The following is a 21,876-nucleotide window of genomic DNA, read 5'->3' as shown; positions in this document are numbered from 1 at the left end:
ACATTGCTGGAAATCCTCACATGATGCCAGATTCTTGCCAAAGACAAACCATAGAAGAGAGCTGAGAGCACTGCACCCTTTCTTCTCTTCTAAAAGCCTTTGAAAAGCCCCAAAATGTTCCCCCTTTTGCATTTATACATTTTTAAGTAAAAGATCCTTTTGACCTAAAAAAGTGAAGTTTCTTTTTTTTTGTCAAAAACAAATTTGGTAGGGGAAAAAATGGCCAAGCAAAAGATTTAGGGAAGTCAATCCTAGGAAACTCGATTCCCAACTCTGGGAGTCATAATGGGAATCACGTTTACTTATCTCTGGAAACACGATTCCTTTTTTTCTGGGAACACGCTTCCCATTGTCGGGAAGCTCTCTTTCCTTAGATGGGAAAGCGAATTTCCAGATTAGAACCTATAGCACGCTTCCCCATGCCCTATAGCACTTCTGGTAACCCTGCTTTGGGCTGTAGTATCTTCTCACCTTTTCAGGCTTTTACTTATAACAGAGAAAAAATTGTGAGAATATGCTTATCAGAGTCATCATACTAACAACAAAATGTGTTCACAGCCCCTTGGTACTGATAATTCTCATGGCATTGTGTGCCATCAGGTCAATGAAAATTTATATTTGTGCTCAGAAAATAGAATGGTATTTAAAATTTTCTTGTAGTTTTGTTTAATAATGGACAACTCTCAGCGGCTTTCTCTTTTATTGAAACCTATAGCTTACATTGTTCAAAAAACTGTCATGCCTTGCTCATCTCGTTAGTAATTCTTGTGCTAATGCTAATGCGCTTGAAGTGCTATTATTCTAAGGATGTAAATATAACGAAATAAGAGTGTGCACAAAAAGATGCCACTATGGGCTAACACAATTACAAGTGTGTGCACAAATACAAGAAGCCTTTTATGGGCAAAAACAAGGTCACCAAAGGTAGCAAAAACACAAGCCACTCAAGGGCTACAACACATAAAAATAAATAATTTTATGATCTAAGAATGCTTATGAAAAGCACAAGAATATGTGGGTTAGTTCCCACACACATATATATATATATATATCTATATCTATATATATATAGAATAATGGGTACATGCTAAATGGGTTTTTCTGCTCCTCCAGTGTTTTTTTCACAGTTTCAACCCCATAAATGTGTTGGGCATGGTCAATTTACGAGGAATCCACACCTGGTGTTTCGATGAAAAAAATGATATTTGGAGCCTAAAAAATTTACAAAGATTTTGGACCGTTGATTTCTTGAATGTTATAAAAACCTACCCATGTATCAGAATCGAACACTTCAAGAGTTGATCCCTATAAAATCAAGCACATAGATCACATCTGTACAGTCAGAATTTAAAAATAAAATGAAAAAACCCTGAAAAACTCATTTAGCATGTTTCATTTAACATATTTCATTTAGCATGTACCCATTACTCTCTCTCTCCCTCTATATATATATACACACACACAAGAGACTAAAATAGAGTGGGAGCTCAACTAGCCTTTGGGCTAGTCCAACGGCTAGTTGAGCTACCCATTGGACTAGCCGAACGGCTACCCCCAATGGTTATAACAAAAAATTACAAAAGTGCCCCTAAGGGGAACTACCTATTACAATAAAATAATAAAGAAAACAAAGAAAAATACAATGAAAGAAATACAAAAATACATAAATCCCTAATATATATATATATATATATTAACATACGCGCACACACACACACACACACACACATATATATATATATATAAAGACTATAAATTAACAGTAAATCATACAGATTGTGCATGTATCTAGGTACAACGTACTCGCTTAATTAGGTGCAGCATTATTGTCTGCAAACCAACTTTGGACAAAAAAATACCAAACCAGATCCAAATTTTGTTAACTTTCTGGATCTAGATTTTCAGGTTGATGTAATAGTTGAATCGAGATGCATACATTTTTTCAATCCGATATGCTTCTGAAAATGCTTGCCAACTATGACTATTTAACTATTGGACTTGTATTTGATCACAGTTTTTGTTCAAACCAAACTGATGCAATCAACACTTCTTTTCCTGTTTTTTCTAGTGTTTGTGGGTATATCTCTGTGCTGATTGATTAATTTCATTTATCCCTGGTTGACCTTGTGATGCAGGGGTGTTGGGTTCCTGAGATACTTCCAACTGAAACAGCTACCAAATTTTCTTCTTGCCTCCCCGGTTCTGTCTCTGGCTGCATGCTCGATTATTGAATACACAAAGTTGCATCATAAAGTGATGTTTTCTTTGGGTTTTCTTGCTCATCATATTGAAAAGGATGCTTTTATATTCCATTCTACTGGCATAGGCAGAAAGTGCAATACCATTCAGTCTTTTGACACAAACTTTTCTGATATACCCACAGGTCTGCAGGATTACATGCAGTGTTAATTAGATGGTCTGTACAATATGAGAAATTTTTAAGAGCCTGGAATAATTCATTTAATTTTCGTTGCTCATTATGTTACTTCATGCCGCTCTTTATAGTTTGTACAAAGCTAAACATGTAGCTTTTAGCACCTCCATATCTTCAGCCAAATCCATGTGACAGCATCAGATCTACCCATTTGATCAACATTGGAACCAATATTATACCAAACGGCTTGTATTGGATCTGGATCATCTAGGACCGTCTGGATATTTGACTTTTGATTTGTATCTTGGACCATTTGGTCCCTTTTGGATCTTTGATCATTTGGATCTGAATGAAGTTTTTGACCTCAAATCATTGGGATTTGGATCATTTGGGTCTGATTTTGTTCTTTTGGAGAATTAAATCTCGTTTCAATCCAGTGGATATACTTTGTATCTCAAGTTATTTAGGATGTAAACGTTTCTTGAATTGCCCAATACTCCAGAGCTTCTCATTGAGACTTCAGCAGAATTGTTTTAACATCATGGAATTTGGATACATAAACTTTTTGAAAGTGACTGTTAAATTAACACTTGATCTGGCAACGAACTGCTTGTTCCTACATAAGATATATGAAACTTGCAGATCATGGTGGATCAGAGCCATCACCTAAATTCATTGTTAAGCAGACTGAGCAAGTCATAACTAAATCAATTGTGATTAAAAGTTCAGCTTATGATGACTGGATAACAAAGGAACAAAGATTAATCAGATAGACAAATTCAACATTAGCTGATGAAATATTCAAACCAAGTCACATGACAGACCATTTGTAGTTTCCTTTAGGAATAGTATAAAAGGCTACACGGCACAGGACAATTTGAAGCATCCCTGTGACAGATTCACACATTGTCATTTCAACAACCATAGATGAAATATATTGGCTATGACATCTCAGGCTGTAGCTGTGAGTCTTCACTATTGTTCACCAACTCTTGATTTTAATGTTTGGTCCCACAATGCACTGCACGAGTATATTGGAGCATTCTCCATAATGCAGAGAATAAATAAAATTCAGATTGAGTAAAGCTGCTAATCTGCACAAGTTAACTAATGCAGGCTCTAGGTAGAAGGGCCATTTTACCCATGAACAAGCCGGCATAATGACAGAAAAAGCTATCCTACCTCTGCTCCCATGAATAAATGACAATACCAACAAGTATGTGCATGACCTTGCATTTTTAACAAAAGGGACAAGATATTGTATGTTTCCATTCTTATTCATTTGTATAGGGGTACAATAAACTTTTGGTTTCTCTTTGCCTTGTTTATATATGAATTTATATATTTGTTTTATATAAATTCCATAGTAGTGTAATAATAATGGGTGAGAAACACAAGGGGCAGATAACAGCTATAAAATGCATGGATAAAATCAAATGATATTTGTTTCACATTAAGGCAGTTTCTTGATCATTTGGTTTTATCCTGGAGTTTATCCAACTGTAGGAATCTCGTTATATGTTTTTATTTCTACCCGCTGTTTCCAATATCTAGCATCTCATACCTGTTTTTAATTCCTTGGCAGCTAAACTCATGCATAGAAAGAGGAAGAGGACTGATACTGGTGGTGTTCAAATAATTAATGATTCTTGTTTACAAGAGAGTAATCATCTTTCAGTTAGGCTGAGATATGACCCGGTCCTTGTACTGCCTTTTATTCTACACTTGGCATTCTTGGTTGCTGTTGCATTTTTTGTGATGCATGTGCAGGTAAAAAACTAGTCATTCTATTTGATTATTAACTTAGCTCGTACATGCACAACCATAGGCATTCTTATGATCATTTATTAGAACTTAGAAAATGGAGGAATAACTTCATATCAATCTAAGACAAGTGCCATAAAGTTTGAAATGACTGGTTGACCTCAATTGCTAGATCTCATTTGTTGTAAATCATACATCTCCAGATCTGTATAGAGCAGTAAGTTGAATCATTATGTGAATGACCGTAGTCTCTCAAAAAAAATTCCTTATGATTTATGCTGCCTTGTGTCAAGTTGTGTCTGCCAATGAATTTGCTTGACTCCAGGCGTTGTTCAGTTTATGCGCAAGCGGCCATGCACATGCGCGCGTGTATACACACTTGCACACACGTTTGTGTGCATGCATGCACACACATATACACATATGCAACACACACACACAAACAGGTGCACATGCACACACATACACAATCATAAATTTCCATTACTGGGCCGTTATTAGACTACTAAACATACACCAACTGATAGATCCTAAGTTCAGTTTCAGTATCTCACCACTTCAACAGAGTTTATATGAAAAATTAACTATTTTTCATCATCTATAGATTGTGAAAAAATCTACTTTTTACCTTGGGTTTCTCACTTTAATATGGGTTCCTCAACGTGCCCACATACCATGTTGATGTGGGTACTTTTGGGTAGTGTCAAACATGGATATTACATCATATGTAGGATATATTTTATGTTATACTTTATGCAATTTTTCCTTTATATATTACTAGAATTCTTCACTCATATGCATGCATATTCATGCAGAGTTGCACATTAACAAGCAGAACCCAGCTGCATTTTTGCACTCTTCTTTTGGGAAACAACTGTCATACGAGACACTCATGTTGTACCATGTACACATACCTATATGACAGGTTTCTCATATTTTTTAGAAAACCTTTTCAGTATTACTGATAAATTAAATTAAATTAAATGAAATGAAATGAAATGAATGCATGCATCCCCATTTATAAGAAATAACGAATACCTCTGATGGGTACATTGATTTGCTCAGTGCATAATAGTCATCTTCCAGTTTTATTAACTCCAGCCTAAAATCTTCATTGTTTCTGTTGTATCTTCACTTATATCTGAGGTAAAATTTTCAGATCATCAAAAGTTAATGAATTGTATATTTGTCTAGAAAATATGGAAAACTTTAAATCCAAAATGGCAATCCTAGGTATTCTACTGGATTCTTACTGCATTAGGCTCTGTTTGCCTTAAACTATTCAATTGATTGAGGCGTTCTGTTTTGATTCTTGTCTGTCAGTCCCCTTATTTTGAACTTTGTTCTCTTTACTGGTGTTGGTTTGAGATGGTCTTCATTTGAGTTCAAGTACATGCCGTACTGTGATACTAACATTTTTCTACAGGTTGCAACTCGATTCTTGTCTTCCAGTCTCCCTATTTATTGGTTTATTTCACACTTGGCTGTCTCTACTGGTATTGGTTTGAAATGGTCTTACTTCATTTGGGCTTATTTTATATCCTATATTCTTCTTGGGAGTTTGCTCTTCTCAAACTTCTATCCATTCACGTGAGCAGCTGTAGTAGTGAATGAGCTTTTTTTCTGGTCTTCTTGGGAGGTACTCTTGGTAAATCTCTAAACTCTCTTTTCTATATGTTCTGGATACCCTTTATCACGTGTATGTTGGGAAGCTATTAACATTCAATGCTTATAAATCTCTCTGGAGTATGGGCAGTTTTTGTTCATTGTGGGCACATAATACATACTAGTTGCTGGCACGGGTGTGTCCGTAGCTTTCAGAGTTGGTCCACATAAGGCAGGGTGGTCGTGGGGCCCCACCCAGGGTTTTCCTTGCTTCGATGAGGGTTCCTCGTCATTAAAAAAAACCACATACTAGTTGCTGCTGTTCTCTTACTGCCATTATCACAATACTGTTCCAATGGCAGCATTTGGTCTGTGCGAAAATAACCTGTGTTTTATCATTGCCTTTTGTCTATGATATTATGAGGTGTTGATTAGTGCTTTAAACCTAGAGGAAGTATCCTGGCCATAGACAGATAAGGCGCCCACGAATGTTGGAGAAAATACAGATATGGTAGTAGATGATCGAGGTTCTTCAGGTGGTTTTTACTAATGACATCATGACCTATGCCACATGGGTGCGGGGGTGCGGCAGGGAAAAAAATGTAATATATATATATATATATATATATAATCCACTACTCAATATGTTCAAATTCAATTAGAACTATAGTTTTCTATAAAAAAAAATGTACATGAACAAACAACATATTTCATGATTTCTGGTGTGAATGTTACCATCACGGTATAATCATCTGGAAAAACCAATATCCAGTAAAGCATAGCACAGTACCATAGTGTATCTAAGAAAATAAGTTCTACAGGGATTAAATATGCAACACCCCTGGACCCACGTGTGCCAAAAATACCTACAAATTCCGTATGTTATAGAATATCCATAAACACGCATAGATTTCCCTTCTAATAATTAGGGGTGTGATAGTTACAATCTATATTGCAAATCACAACATATGTTTTAATACTTAAAAAGATAACTCCTCGACATTTCATGTTCATCACATTTTAGTTAGCATAAAATCTCATACTATCTCGACCAATATAACTCCTACTTGCATCCAAATGTACAACACCTTTCATTACACAATTATGATGGGATAAGAACTAAGCAAGTGAGAACAACTAATCAAACATATTTTTTGTTCTAATGCAGGTGTTGCAGACAGATTTTCGACCATGGATAAAAATGCAAACCCACAGTCATACACAACTATACTTTGAGATACAAAAGAGAACACCGATTAGTTGAGGCAAATCACAAACATTTTTTCAATTTTAATTTAGGATAACTAAATCACAAATTTCTATTCATGGATTTCATACAAGAAGAAAAAAAAACGTTTTGTTGCCAGTACTCAGTCCGTGATTTCAATCTTTGAGTTTTTTTTTGGGTCCATAGCAGCCGAAATTCTCAAATCTGCCGATTTGGGGTTTACGGCAGTCCTTAAAACTCCTCTTTTGATTTGGGGTTCAAAGCAACCGAAACCCCTAAATCTGCCGATTTGGGGTTTTCGGCAGCCATTAAAACCCCTCTTTTTTTCTTTCAAAATCCTTTATATTTGGGGTGTGTTACAACCCATTGCAAACTTGAAACAAAATACACCCACAACAATCGTAGTAAACCCTACCTGTGAATTGCGGATTCCTGATTTCTTTCTGATTCCCTCTTTCGGCTACCGTGAATCCAAAGGAGTCCCCTCACCATTGTGCTCGTGTGAGCCGTGTGCCTTTTCACCAAATGGTGCGAGAAAGAAAGGAAAACGAGAGGGGGAGAAGTAGGGGAAGGGAGATAACGAGTGAGAGAGTAAGAGGATGGGGGGTTTATAAGAGTGCCTAAGAGAGGGGCGAAACAGAAGGGAGATGGGGGTCGTGGGGGATCGTGGGGAGTGGGGGTTGGTTACCCCAACACTCCAGCAGCTGCGCAACACCCCCTCCCTTTTCATAGGGCATTTTTTTTTTTAAAATAAAAATAAAAAAATGGACTGAAATGACCCTGGGTGTGGTCAACGCACCCAGGGTCGGGTTGACCGCACCCGCGTCGACTCGACGCGGGTGCGGCACCCTGGTAGCCGAATCCCTGTTACATAGATCATGACACATCTTGAATGGTAACATCCAAGTATACAAATTCAATTTGAAATTCAGGCAGGACATGCAGTCAACCAACGTGGCAATCTGATTAGAATTTACCAACCCTTTAAAAGATTTTAATTTTTAAATGTAATATCATGTGATATTACTATATTAGATGTGTGCTATTGGAATATCTAGAATTGATCAGAATATGTCTTGAATTTTAAATGTAATATCATGTGTTATTAAATCTGTGCTATTAGAATTGATCAAAATATGACTTGAAAGCAACAAAATTCTCTTTCCTGTTTGGCATCTTGATTAATTTTTGTGCTTGTTGTGACCTCAATTTTCAGCGGTTTACCTTTTTTTTTTTCCTTGTTCGTTTGTATGCTTGTTTGTTTTGGGAAGCTGGTGGGGTATTTTTCTCAAGATTATCTGTTGTTACTTGCTGTTACTTGGGAATTAATGAGTGTTTTTGTTAGCTACAGACTCGATGCTTATGATTTTAAGCCATTATAAATGCATCTATAATGATAATAATAATACTATCTATTGAATATCTATTATGCAGTATGGTACTGCCAGTGGAGGGCGGCACCCCAGCACAAACTTCTTTTTGGTTGCACACTTTAGGAGATAAATTTTGGAACAAAACTTTTATTTCAAACATATTCCAATTCACATAAATGTGATCTGGCCAAAACTTACGAAGTAGCTAAAATTTATGAAACATAGCAATCAACACGAGCGGTATTAAAAAGGTATTATGTGAGTTGGCCAAAACTTACCAAGTAGGAAAAATTTAGGAAACATGGTAATTCACACATGAGCTGTATTTAAAAGGTATTATGTGATTGGCCAGAACTTACCAAGTAGGTAAAATTTATGAAACATGGTAATTGACACATGAGCTGTATTTAAAAGGTATTTTGTGATTGGCCAGAACTTACCAAGTAGCTAAAATTTACGAAACATGGTAATTGACACATCAGCTGTATTAAAAAGGTATTTCGTTGAGAAAAAACCCCAAATCTAGAGTTCAAAATGGGTCTTGGATTTAACCGCATAGTTCCAAATATATAGCTTTGCTTTAAAGGAAAAATCTCGTATTTACCTATATTTTGACCTCATCTTGTAAAATTAAAACCAACTTATATCTATATCTATCTATCTATCTATATATATATATATAGGGAAGGGGGTATCGTTGAACCCCTTTCTGTTGAACAAAGGTTGAACGCTCCCTGTACTTCTGATGTTGCTTAAAATTGCCCAACATGGTGAATCAGTGGCAGTCTTTGACCACCTTTAAAGACCTGTTTTCCGCCCAGATCTTTAGTTGAGGAATAAGCTTTTTGCACAAAAAAGGGTGCTGCTGATCATGTTTGCAATCAGCGGTGCCTCTTCGTCCGAATAACATTAATCGTCCACTGTTACTCCCATGCCTATATATATATATATATGAGAGCTAGAATATGAGAACCAGAAATATGGGCATTTCCAACACTTTTTTTGCAAATCCTACCATGGGGATGTGCTTGGTGTGGTGAATTTGTTAGAAATCAACCATTGAAAAATGCTAATTCTGAATGCGTGAATATTTATGAAGATTATGAGTCATTGATTTTAAAGCCCTAAAAATTCCTGTTTAAGCCTCAAAATTGGATGATTCAAGAGCGGGTTCTTATAAAACCAAACTTGTAAATCACATTGAATGGTTAGATTCAAGAGAAAAGAACAAAACATCCATGAAAATGGCGTTCTCATATTCTATATATATTGTCTACCAAACTTTCTTCAACTCAAAATTTTAGCATTTTTCATTGTTCTTTTTTTTGGTACAAAACATTTGTAATGATGTTCCCGTACTTTAAACAAAAATTTTTCTTCACATATTTTTGATATGGAGTTAGTTATCCTCATCAATCTATCATTACTTTGATCATATTCACGTATTTTGTTCTGAAAATGTGATGCAAATATGTAGAATTAACAGGGCATGGCACAAGAACCGCTAGCCAAGCAGTCCCCTGTATTAAACTGGCTTATCAAGAAAACTAGGATAACAGTGCATGGCACAAAAACCGTGCCAAGTTTTTTTTCCCTCTTTTTTTTGGAAAAATAAGGTATCTGTACATACAAACAACTGCCGCAAATGTTATATATATATATATATATATATATATATATATATAAAAGAAAAACTTGTAGGTGCATGATCACTTTTGAACATGACCAAAACGAACTCTCGCGGAGCGTCCATTGCACACGTGATGGATGCTCCTTGCATGGTTCCGCCAAAGAAGACCTTTAGAGACCTTTAGCAGCAACTTTTGTCCCTGCTAAAGCTCTTGCTCAGCAGAGACAACTTCGGAGCGTCCATCATGCGCGCAATGGATGCTCCGCGCGAGTTCGTTTTGGTCATGTTCAAAAGTGATCTTGCACGTTAATATATATATATATATATATATATATATATATATATATATATATATATATATATATGTATAGGACCATTGGCCGTTTTTGGAAATTGGAATTAAAACTGTCTAGAGTTTATCATCTTTTTATTGCTTGAAAATTTAAGAACCAAATTCAAAGTTTCCTTGTATAACCTTGTGTGGAAAGGTGATGAAGATACTGTAGTGGCCCTAATGATTTACAAATTATAAAGCATTTATTTCCTACTTTAATCTTTTGGAATTTGGAAAGTAACTTGCCTGTTTAATCTCAATTCTCCCACTTCTCGACTCATTTATTTAAGCCCCTTTCCGGGCCTTATTTTTATCCGAACTCGGATAATTGTACTGGTCTTGTTAGAGCGATTGATCATGGAAGGGAAGGATAAAATTCCAGGCCTCCCTTTTGGTCCTGATGGCCATCCTCATTCTTTCTTCCGGTAATTTACATGCCCTCTTCTTACTTTGGACCCAACGAACATGGATTCATATACGCCATCCATCTAATCACTGCAGTCTCCATCCAGCTACATAACTGTAACCAATTAAGCATCTTAATAATTCTCTTTCTTCTAAGGCACATACTGAACCCAATATCTACACTTATTACAAGAAGCCACTTTTTTTTTTTCAAATTGATTTACACTGTCATTATCCATCTCTATTTATCAAAATGGTAGTGCTTATCAATACCATCAACCTTGTATCTTGAACGATGGTCAAGAGGAGAGGATGTTATGCGTGTACGGTCATCGTCCAGGAATGTTACCCAATTGTAATAGAAGTGTCACAAGCTTGACTTATTCAGCAAAAAACAATATTTGTATTCTTAAGCTTTCTTTTATATATATATGAAAAGTGGTAGCTGCCTACCACCAGTAATTAGGAGTTTTTTGTAAACCCCCCTCCCCCCCCCCAAAAAAAAAAACTTGGATTTGGGTCGGATCCAGACTCGACCCGGACCCAATGGAGGCACTGCCTCCCTCGTGCCTTCTAAAGACAACAAGGCAGGAGAGGGGTTACAAAACACCTTCCCCTCTCTGCTCTCTCGTCTCTCTCTCGACTGACCACCCTGCTGATCTTGCATTCGACGAGCACGACCACCGGCATCCCACCACCGATGACCCTCCTCCCCTCGACGAGCTCTCCGGCGTCCTCCAGGTACGCACCCTTTCCCCTCGTTCTTCTTCTCCTTTTCCCTCTGCCGCCTCCTCTTCCTCTTTTCTTTTCTTCCGTTGACAGACAGGGGCAAAAGCCCCTTCCTGTCGGCCTTTTACGGCAAGGAAGGGCCGTCCGGCAGGGGCTTTAGCCCCTACCAGTTTGCCGACAGGTCAGCAGGGGTAAAACCCCTGCCGCCTGTGAGAAGGGTTCCGACACAGGGGTTTTGGGGTCCCTGCCTGCCCTTTTGTCTTCACCAGGGAGGGTCGAGCCCCTCTCTGTTCCCCTATTTAGGTGCGCAGGGGAGGGTCTGACCCTCCCTGCCTATGTTTATCGCAGGGAGGGGCTCGAGCCCTCCCTGCCTTCGTAGTACGCAGGAGGGGTTGAGCTCCCTCCTTACTCTTGATTTCAGGGAGGGGTCGAGCCCCCTCCCTGCTCCTTGTGCTCCCTGCGGTCAAGGGAGGGGGTCAAGTCCCTCCGTGCTCCCCTTTTTCCGGCAGGGGAGGGGTCGAGCCCCCCCCCCCCCCCCCACCCCCCTGCTCCTTCTCTGGCGTCAGGCAGGGGCGAAGCCCCTTGCCTCCCCCTTTTTGATCGACGGGCAGGGGCCTCGCCCCTGCCTCCTTGCATGCTCGACAGACAGGGGTGAAGCCCCCTGCCTCCCCTTTGTTGTTGACAGGCAGGGGTTTTGCCCCTGCCTCTCTTCTACTTTGTCAGATAGGGGCGAATCCCTGCCTGCCCTCGCTTTCTGAGGGCAGGGGTGCAACTCCCTGCCTCCTCGTAGGTTGCAGAGAGCAGGTCAGTAGGGGCTTGCAGCCCCTGCCTTTGCTTCTTGTGGTGCGCAAGGGCACGATGCCCCTGCTTCTTTTTCCTTCACGTTATGTCAACGACAGTGCCCCCGACCTTTTGTTTTTGGTGTTAGCTTGCTAAGACTGTCACTTTTGCAGCTCGTACAACGGATCCAACTCTGGCTCTGCGACCCAAGCCGTCAATCGTTTATACCCACAGGCGCCAACAAGCTTGCAACTCCTCAAGGTAGGGGAAGATTGCACGTAGGACTTGGATAATTGAATTGAGTTCAATTAACTAAAAATGATAATTAAATAAATATATATGCATACGAATACGCATTTAACTCAAGGACATAGTTTTCCGATCTTTGTCCTTTACTTTTTGTCATGTCTTTCCTTTGTCGTCGCGCTTTGCGTCCAGGCTCTTGTTTTTGCAAATGTTTCGTTACTGCCTTGCCATTGCAGATGCCGCTCAGGTTTTTGCTCATTGCATGTACTATAAAGGGATCCTCGTGGAGGATGCAAAGGCATTTATTGCTCTCCCTCTTGCGACAAAAGTTGAGTCGAGAGCTTAACGATACATCCTCATATAAGGAGATGGATACCTTGCAAGGATCCTGACTTTTCGAGTGAGCAGTCCTGCAAAGTAGACTTAAGATTTTAGGGAGCTGCGTAAAAGCATCAATGACTGCCTAAATCAAAGTATTTGGAAGAATGTGATTGGCTGGTTCTGTTCCTCTATTCGACATATCTCGGGTAACCCCGAATTGGGGCTTGAGCGAACTTCTTAGCGGGGGATCTGTTGAGAAACCCGTATCTCGTCTATCGAGGCCGATATCGAGTCATGCGAGGCATGTAGATACCCCGATAGCGGATGAGATTCTAGAAAATTGCATGCCAAATGTTGGCACAAGCTGTTGGCTGTTTCAAAAGATAAAGAATGTCAAAAGTAAAGTTTGAGAAACATTACATCTTTGTGAAACACTTTTGTTGAGGTTCTTATTGAGGAATTATATCCCTTTCGTTCTAGAGTACCTCGAACAGTGCTAAATGCACAATGTTGTAAACACATAAAAATGGGATCGCCTTCACAGGTAAGATGCTCATTTAGTCAAAGGACCAGAGCATATAGAATGAGTCGTCAGTTAATTTACCCCTGACGCACTCATTCGCCCTTATGTTTCTGTCAAGGGAGAGGATGGATTGATACATAACTCCAATGGACAAGTTGTTAACAACCAACCCATGGGCAAAGATCCGGCCTCCCCAGTCATTGGAGTCAGGGGAAGGGACTACCATACATTATCCTAGGTGGTAGATCCCATGGACTTCTGCAGAAGTTGGATGCATCCGTTGCCAAGTACCTGCTTTTGAGGAATCCTCTCTCGGCTAAAGTCGTCCCCTTAGGAGCAGACTCAACTAGCTATTCGGGTTATTGAAAATACATAGAATAACAGATGCCCGAACTAGTCTCAGTTGTTTCTACGGTTTGTCTGTGCGTACCCTCATGCCAGTAATATCGAAACATAAAGTCTGTTCACACTGGTTGATGGGTCATGAGACTTGCTTGTTGCGTGGTAGTTCACAACTTATGATCAAATGAATCGTCGTGTTGCGTTTTGACAATTGCACTGCTTGCCTGCTTTGAACTGCTTACTTGCTTTGAACTGCTTACCTGTTTTGAACTGCTTGTTTGAAACGACTTACCTGTTAACTGCTGATCTGCTTTAAACTGCTTAGCATGTTGAATTAAATGTACTTAATTCAATTTCTTGTAGTCTCTCTTGTGCACCTACTAGTTTTTCGCGAAACTAACCCATTCTATGGGTACAGGTGATGATTAGGTACACCACGGGCGATTACGTGATGGTAAGATGGCTTCAAGATTTTCTCTTCCTGCTCTTAGCTCGCGTCCTGGACGTTTTTGGGTTTTGTAACAGATTTTTCTTGGGATATCCGAATTTTGTACTATTTAGGTATTTTTAATGAAAGTGGTTTTTCCAAGTGTTTTGCAAGTAGCATGGATTGTGAGTTTTGGTTCTTTTAGCTAACGTGCCCAAAGTTGTCAGCTTTTCTTTCTAAATTTGACAAAAGAATAGTCTTTCGCTGATTTCATAAGCAAACTCTGAAATGAAAATGATTTTTTATAGTCTCTTGCATGCTTTCCGAAAGGTTCGCAAGTTTGAAATTTTGGAGCGTTACAGTTTTTCACATATCTAACCCTGCAGATGTGTTTGGCATGGTCTATTTAGTAAAAAATGACACTTGAATCATATTTTTTTGGTAAAAACATGACTTAAGCATTGAATATTTTTTAAAATTGTACAGTCAATTTTTAAAATTTATAAAAACTTTTGTGTCGGAATCGGTCTATCCAAGAGCTGATTCATATAAAATTAAACATATAGATCACATCTGTTTGGTCAGATTTTAGAAAAAATGAAAAAAACCCTTTCAAAGCTTGGTAGGCTGCCGGTAGACACTAAAGAAAGTAGGCAGCTACAACCTATATATATATAGAGAGAGAGAGAGAGGAAAAGTGGTAGCTGCTTAATCCATAGTTGTCTAAACGGATGGATGACTCAGCACGTTTTTCCCTATAAAATGTGCAAAAAATTTCAAACAAGGCTTTAATGATGCTTCAAAATGTCGCTAAATGCTCAGCCAGGGCACTCGTGGCATTTAGTTTTTGTTATTTAACGACGTTTGAAGCATCCCTAAAGGTCCCAGCGGAACTGTGACCTTTAGTGGTGCTTGCTAAAAGGTGTTTTTTTACAAAAAAATGTGTTTTTGTGCAAAAAAAATGCATGCGATGCGTGAGTGTGCTTTGATCAAGCAGCTACCACACACACACACACTCTCTCTCTCTCTATATATATATAAAGCTTGGAATAACCTATAAAAGGTTCGAACCTGAGATCCCAGCTCTGACCTGACAATCAAGTTATCTCATTGGAATGAGGATTGCTAAGTCGATTATACATACAAATACAAACAATTGTAGAAAATCTTTTCCCCAATTATCATGAGAAATGGCCAAAACTACCACTTGACAAAACTACATTGGATCCACTGTTCACAACCAGATACCTGAATAGGTTAGTGTGACACAAGTTCTCATCAGGTTACTATGAATAAAATCTATTGGAGCATTGCATATGGAGGAAGCCCTATCAAATGGAAGACAATGTGCCTTTCCATATTAACATCCTTCACATAATTCACTATTTCTAAAAGAAGGTTTCCATATTAACATCCTTCACATAATTCACTATTTCTAAAAGAAGTCAATTTTGGCAACCCATTTAGATTTTTGGTTACCATGACTCTCAATTTATCCATGCTAAGATGACCCAATCTAGCATGCCAAATTGATGCTCCATCGTTTATGTTCATCTTGTCAACTTAAGACATAGCGACAGATGAAACTAATAAATCTTTAACATGCTTGCCGGTGTGTACCACATCCTTATCCAAGCTTCTAATGTTGTATAAGAAGTTCACGTCCTTTGTATCGAACATGACATAATGCCCTGAGTCAATTGCATTTGCCACCGAGAATAATTTTTTGTTTACTTTTGGCACTTTGAAATACACTTTTCAATGAGTGATATCTTTTGAAAGGGAGGTATGTTTCTAAAAACTTTAAAAACCCTTGGTGGATTTTCTCATCAATAAATGTTTCGGCGATCGTGATGGAACCCAGTCTCCTCCATTGTTGAGATATTTTCAGGAAAGTTATTTCCTAAGAATTCTTGAACCGTAAACACCTCACACACTCACATTGTTAGGGATTTACTTCACCTAAATTCTAAGTATTAAATTTCTCACCTCTAATAATCTCACAAAATTGTGTGGACATAATACTTGTTCTGTGTGTGCTCTCTTTCTTTTATCCTCTCTCTATGTCTAGAGCCACTATGATTTTTGTGTGCAAGAGTTATCAAACTCTTTTTTTCTATTCTTGGATCTTAAGATTCTCATACCACATACTGGAAACCCTAAGTCTAAGTATATCGGTAGGTGAACCTGGCTGGAAATGTCATGAGTGGTCAAGAAGGAAACCAAAAACCTAGAACCCCAAAGTGACTTGCTGAAATAAATGTATATTAGGACACCTAAAAGTTTTCAAAATTTTATGTAAGTTGAATTGTTTTCATTCTTGATTGTGTCTTGAGCCATTGGTAGATCAAGGAAAGGGACGAGTGGCATAGATATGATTATGGATTGGAATAGGAAGTTAAAGGTCTGGATCCATCTAGAGTGTTCATGAGGGTCAAGATACTTGGATCCAAAGTCCAGAAAAAGGTCCAAAAGGTGGAAGAGGTCCTGAACCATCAAGAAAGAGAGGAAAATGAGAAATAGGCACATGAAGAGGTACCCACTAAAAACAAAACCTAGGAAAATGAGAGGAGAGAAGGAATAAAAGGAAAGAAACAGGTGGAAGAAGAAACCTAGGAAAGAGAATAGAGAAACCATGGGAAGAAAAAATCTGGTAGGTTGAGAAAAGCCAAATCAAGATTGGGGAACATACAAATACTTATCGTTTATCTAATGATAAGAAAATCCTAAGAAGTTCTAATGCAGCACATCTGGAGGACGAATGAAAATGAAAATCAGTTATGGGTGAAGGTTCATCAAGAAGTTCTAATTCTTTTAAAATTTGAGAAGAGCTAAATACGAATTTTCGTGAAGGTTCATCGAGAAGGAATCAGGTAATTTTCCAACTTGATAAATTTATATTACTTCAAAAAATGCATGAATATTGTTATTTTGTTCTCCTTAATTTTATAAAATGAATTCCAACTAAAATATTTATGGGTGAATGTTTTTGCAGTAATCCAATTAGCAAGACTCAGACTCCGAGGACGAAGCTATTTGACCTTGAGAGAAACGAATGCAACGCATTTAGAGGACACTTTCGAAAAAAATATGTCATTGCACCTGAACGCATAAACTCGGTCCATCTTAAAGACAAATTTAATTTTTTTTTTAGCTTTCGATTTTTTTTTTGGAATCAATTTTGATCCAAATATGTGATGTATTAGTATTTAGTATTTTTTATTTTTATGATTTTTGAATCGGATTAAATAATTAGTATTTAGGTCCAATAGCATGTTATAATATCTTTAAGGCCATTGAAAGGTGTAAGGGGTAATATGGGTATTTTTTTTTATGAAACTGGATCATCTTTCTTTAGCTTGTAATCCGCTTTCTTTTGGTCCAGATCTATTCTACTTAAATCCTTGATTCCAAGTGATAGATTCAAAGAACAACTTATTGATTAAGAAAGAAGTAGATGACCTGTTGCACTGGTAGGAGGTGGGTAACCTCTTCCTAGACTCAATGGATGCAACTCATGGTGTGATTTCGTCTAGAAGTAAAATGCGTTTGCAAGACATGGTGTGAAAATCTTCGAAGAAAAAATGTAATCTTTTCGGTAAAAATGGGGGCATTTGTTGCCATAGAGACGACTTTGTATAATGAGCACCACGAGACGGGGAGAAATTTGATTATGAATTTTAGTTAAGACTGAAATTCACTGGGGGTGCAAAGATGAAAGAATGCCAACATGCGCAAAAAACGAATAAATTCTTTCTTCGTTAGTGTCTTTTTGGTTATATTTATGATCCTGTGCTTCTCTGCATCTATCGTTATAACCTTGAGAAGATCTTTATGCACCCGAGCTTGAAGATGTGCAAAATATTTCTTGCCATAGAGACGACTTTGTATCATGAGCTGGAGGACTAAAAAATTTTTTCTTAGAAAAATCAGAGAGAAAATATTGCTGTATAAGACTTACAAAATGTATACATATATGAAAAATAAAGAGCAAAAAATGCGTTAATATCATGACAAATTTGTGATACTTTCAATTAGGTGATTTTTTAAGAATATCATGATAATTTTCAGTTGCATTGGCTTCTGAAATTGTTGCAAATAGTAATGTTCTGGTGCACTGCACCAAACTACGAAGAGAGAGAGAGAGAGAGAGAGAGAGAGAGAGAGAGAGAGAGAGAGAGAGAGAGAGACGAAAACATGTAAGACACATCCCCTCCCTAGAAACTGTAATGAGACAATGAGTGCCCAATCAAAAGCCCCTCTCCCAGCCTTAACCAAATGTGACCATGGTAATATTACCTTAGCATTATCTATACATACCCGTTAAAGCCCCCCCTTTCCAACCCTGAGAGCGGATAATATGAAACGCTCGGTGATATTAGCAATGTCACCCATCCGCCAGAACCATTAATCCCGTCCTGGCTGGGTCCCGTTTGAACTGAGCTACAACAGAGGGGCGGGTATAACGGTTCTGGCTGCTGGGAACATTGCTAATGTCACCCAGGTTTTTCATACGATCCGCTCTCTCCGACCCTTATCTAGAAAGATACCCTCTAAATGGCTTTGACGCTGCCTCATCCACACTCCAACATGACCCCACCCAATTCTAGCTTAAGTTCAGTTCAAGCTCGAGTTTTGATAAGCTCAGTGAGATAATGGGTGGCCTAGCAAGTCAAAGACTTAAAAGTATTAAGAAATACCCTTAGCCTCAAGATAAACAAATTAGAAAGAAGCAAAACAGCAACTAAATAAAATGAAGACTTAACCAATAACTTTAGCTTAAATTTCATTCATTAAAATTTTATGTGAATTTTGAATGAATTTATAAAACATTTTAATTTAATTTAGAATAAATTTAGCTTGAATTTTATGGAATGGATTTCAAGAATTAATTAGAATTTATAAAATGATAGGAGTCAATGGGTGGGCCCTCCCATCCTATGTGGCATCCTATTTAAAGTTTTAAAAAGTTAAAAACAAAAATCAACTTGAAAAAGAAGTTAAAATCAAAGTCACCAAAAAAATAAAACAAGGTTGAAAAAGTCAACACTTGCTATTTTTTTTTTAAAAGAGCCCCATAGTGGGGGGCATCAACTTGGAAAAATTCTAAAGGGGCCAGCAAGGGCTGGAACCCCTTTAGAGATTAGGAAAGTAAAGGTAAGAAGAAAACATTTAAATTAATAATAATAAAAAACAAGAGGGTTGAATTAGTCAACTTGCTTGCCAAGCAAGGAAGTTGCTAATTCATGAAAAAAAAAGAAAAGTTAGCTCCTATAGATCGGTCGACTAGCCCTCATAGCCATAATATATTATAGATATAAAGTATATTATATGATATACATAATACATAACATGAGTCTTAAGCTAAAACAAACAAAAAAGAAAAGGGACTCTTTATAAAAAAAAGGGAAAGTAGCAATGCAAGGGGATTTGGAAATTTATTTTTGATCTTGATCAAGGGCTAGAAATTAATCTATCCCTTGACCAAACCCTAGAATCTATAAAGCTATGGAGGGGCTCACCCCCCCCCCCCCTATTTTGTGTCTTTGAATATTTTTTTAGCCTATCTCAAGTCTCTCTCTCTCTCTCCTTCTCTGAAAACCACTTTTTCTTCTTTCTCCTACCTCAACTCCATTGGTTTTCACCTTGGAGCTTTGAAAAAATACCTTCATGTGGTTGAGGAGGGCTAAAAGAGAGCCTAGTCGTGGTCTTGGTATGCGTGGAATGGCCGGATATTGCGAAAAGACCCATCGGTTCGCATAGGAGCAGATTCTTCGACAAAAGGTAGGTGGATTTATACTTCACTTGAATTCCTAAACAAACCCTCCCATACGTGGGTTTGGCTTAGGGTTATCGAAAGATGGAAAGGGAATGGTTTTCTGAGAGAAAACCCCTTTTTAAAACATGTTTTGCTCAAAAACCGGTTTCTTAAAAAAAAATCTGTAAATTTTAAAAATACACAAATTATGCTATAATTTTTTTGAAAGTATTGACTTGGATTAGTAGAGTAGGTTGTTGTAGACATTATGTAAAAATTTGGTAAATTTCTATGGTCAAAATTTTGAAATATCACAATTTTAGTCAAATCGGGTTTTTAAGAAAAAAAATTGGTAATTTAGGGAAATCATGAATTTTGTGACATAGATTCTGTAATTTTTTTATTGAAGTTGGTAGAATATATGCATGTGGATATTCTGTGATTTTTGTAGATTTTTTTGAATTTTATTTACATATAAATTCCATGATTTATTTCATTTATTATGCATTTTCTTGAATTAATTTTTGAGAAAATAATGTAGGTGAGAGATGATTCGATTTTTCTGGCCAATCGGCTGAGAAAAAATATGATTTGTCTCATTTAGAGTAGATCAGACTTAATTGTGTAGTTTTATTTTAGTTTTTAATTAAAATTATGTCAAAAAAAATATGGGTGTACGGATTCAGGTAACCCAGTTTGGGCCTACTCGAATGCATAGACCCGAAATTACAGTTTTTCAGCCAATAAAATATTCATAACTCTCTCGTTCAGAGAAGTTTTGATGAGCAGTTTGTTGCATTGGAATGGTAACAAAATTTTCTACCCTCTGTGAAATTTTTAGCTCTGTTCATGGTTTGAGCATCGTACTGCAATAGTTGAAAACAGTCTGATATGTCTATAGTAAAATATTTGTAACTCCCTCATACAAAGGAATTTTTATAAACGGTTTGTGCTTACGAAAAGCTGACAAAATTTTATATGATTTGTGAAAATTTTAGCTTTGTTCACTATCTGCAAAATTTTCTGTAAACTCTATAACTGTTAGACAGAGTTGAGAGTTTTTTATTTTAGGAGTTGGTCAAGGGTCCAACTCCGATTCATGCGTAGGTATATATGTTTCATAGTTTTTTTTTTATGATTTTTATGCATAAGGTATTTGCATATACATGTCTGATTTATACAGTAAAGATGTGTCTACCTTATGTCATGAATGAAAATTTTGATAACTAAACATATTGCGAAAAAGGGAGCTAAGCGTTAGTGAATGGAGCGAAGGGTCTAACATGCAAAGTGTGATGTTAAATCCCAAATGTTAGTTGTGGCTGCATATTTGAACATGTTATGATGACAATAATGATGTTGATGTTTCAGTTATGTGGATGCATGCAAGATATATTTCTTTATCGTATTATTCATGTACATGCATATATGTTAGCCAAAGCATGAAATGTATGAAATTTTCATTTATGCATATGTATGTATTTATGTTTAAAAGTATAAATGAATTGATGTTTCACTACTTTGCAAGTGCATCCATTGCTCTATACGAGGTCAAATCCTTTTTACAGGTTCAAGTATGATTTCATGTAAAACATCAAGTAAATAAGTAAAACAATGCAACATCATATGTAAAAGATACTTGTCTGGAGAGTGACAAGTGGTACAAAAGTTTGTTGGTCAAGTAAGTTCAAGCACGAAAGGTTGCTCCTCCCCTCCCACGATTTTATGGGAAAACCTCTGCATTAGACTGCAGCGTAAAGGGATAAGGTACTCGTGAGAAAATCTGATGCATCAGGATTAAAGGTGTTGGGAATCTTTTTCAAATTATCATCCCTCACCCTATCATTGGTGAAAGGTGTTTGGCCAGGTCAAAGCCATCCTTATGTATGAAAATACCCTTGCGCCATGGCCTTGATCTGGTTTTCAAGCCTGTGTCGTACCAGTGGGGCTAAGAAGTGATAGCTTGAAAATATATGTACATTAGTTTGGCATTACATTCGTCATTTAAGAAAGAACACTTAATCAAACAAAAAAAAA

At 37.4% G+C, this 21,876-nt stretch overlaps 1 protein-coding gene across 3 annotated transcripts in view; it reads left to right on the top strand.

Moving 5' to 3' along the window:
• LOC149828418 (uncharacterized) overlaps positions 1–21,876 on the top strand; it is a 60,370-nt gene that overhangs the window by 22,235 nt on the left and 16,259 nt on the right. The window contains exons 7-10 of one of the 3 annotated variants that reach the window (XR_016434285.1): positions 2,136–2,383; positions 3,960–4,144; positions 5,565–5,786; positions 14,073–14,108. Coding sequence is in view for 1 of the 3 variants with exons in the window: in XM_090017568.1 (XP_089873694.1) it covers positions 2,136–2,383; positions 3,960–4,144 (433 nt within the window). In the remaining 2 variants the exon portion in view is untranslated. The remainder of the gene's footprint in view (positions 1–2,135; positions 2,384–3,959; positions 4,145–5,564; positions 5,787–14,072; positions 14,109–21,876) is intronic. The other 2 variants (XR_016434284.1, XM_090017568.1) reach the window with 2 other exon arrangements.

Source organism: Nuphar pumila, chromosome 9 (assembly GCF_984573655.1).
Source record: "Nuphar pumila chromosome 9, dmNupPumi1.hap1.1, whole genome shotgun sequence".
Classification (NCBI taxonomy): domain Eukaryota; kingdom Viridiplantae; phylum Streptophyta; class Magnoliopsida; order Nymphaeales; family Nymphaeaceae; genus Nuphar; species Nuphar pumila.
Note: the sequence above shows the minus strand (reverse complement) of the source record. Positions and strands in the feature narration are given on the sequence as shown.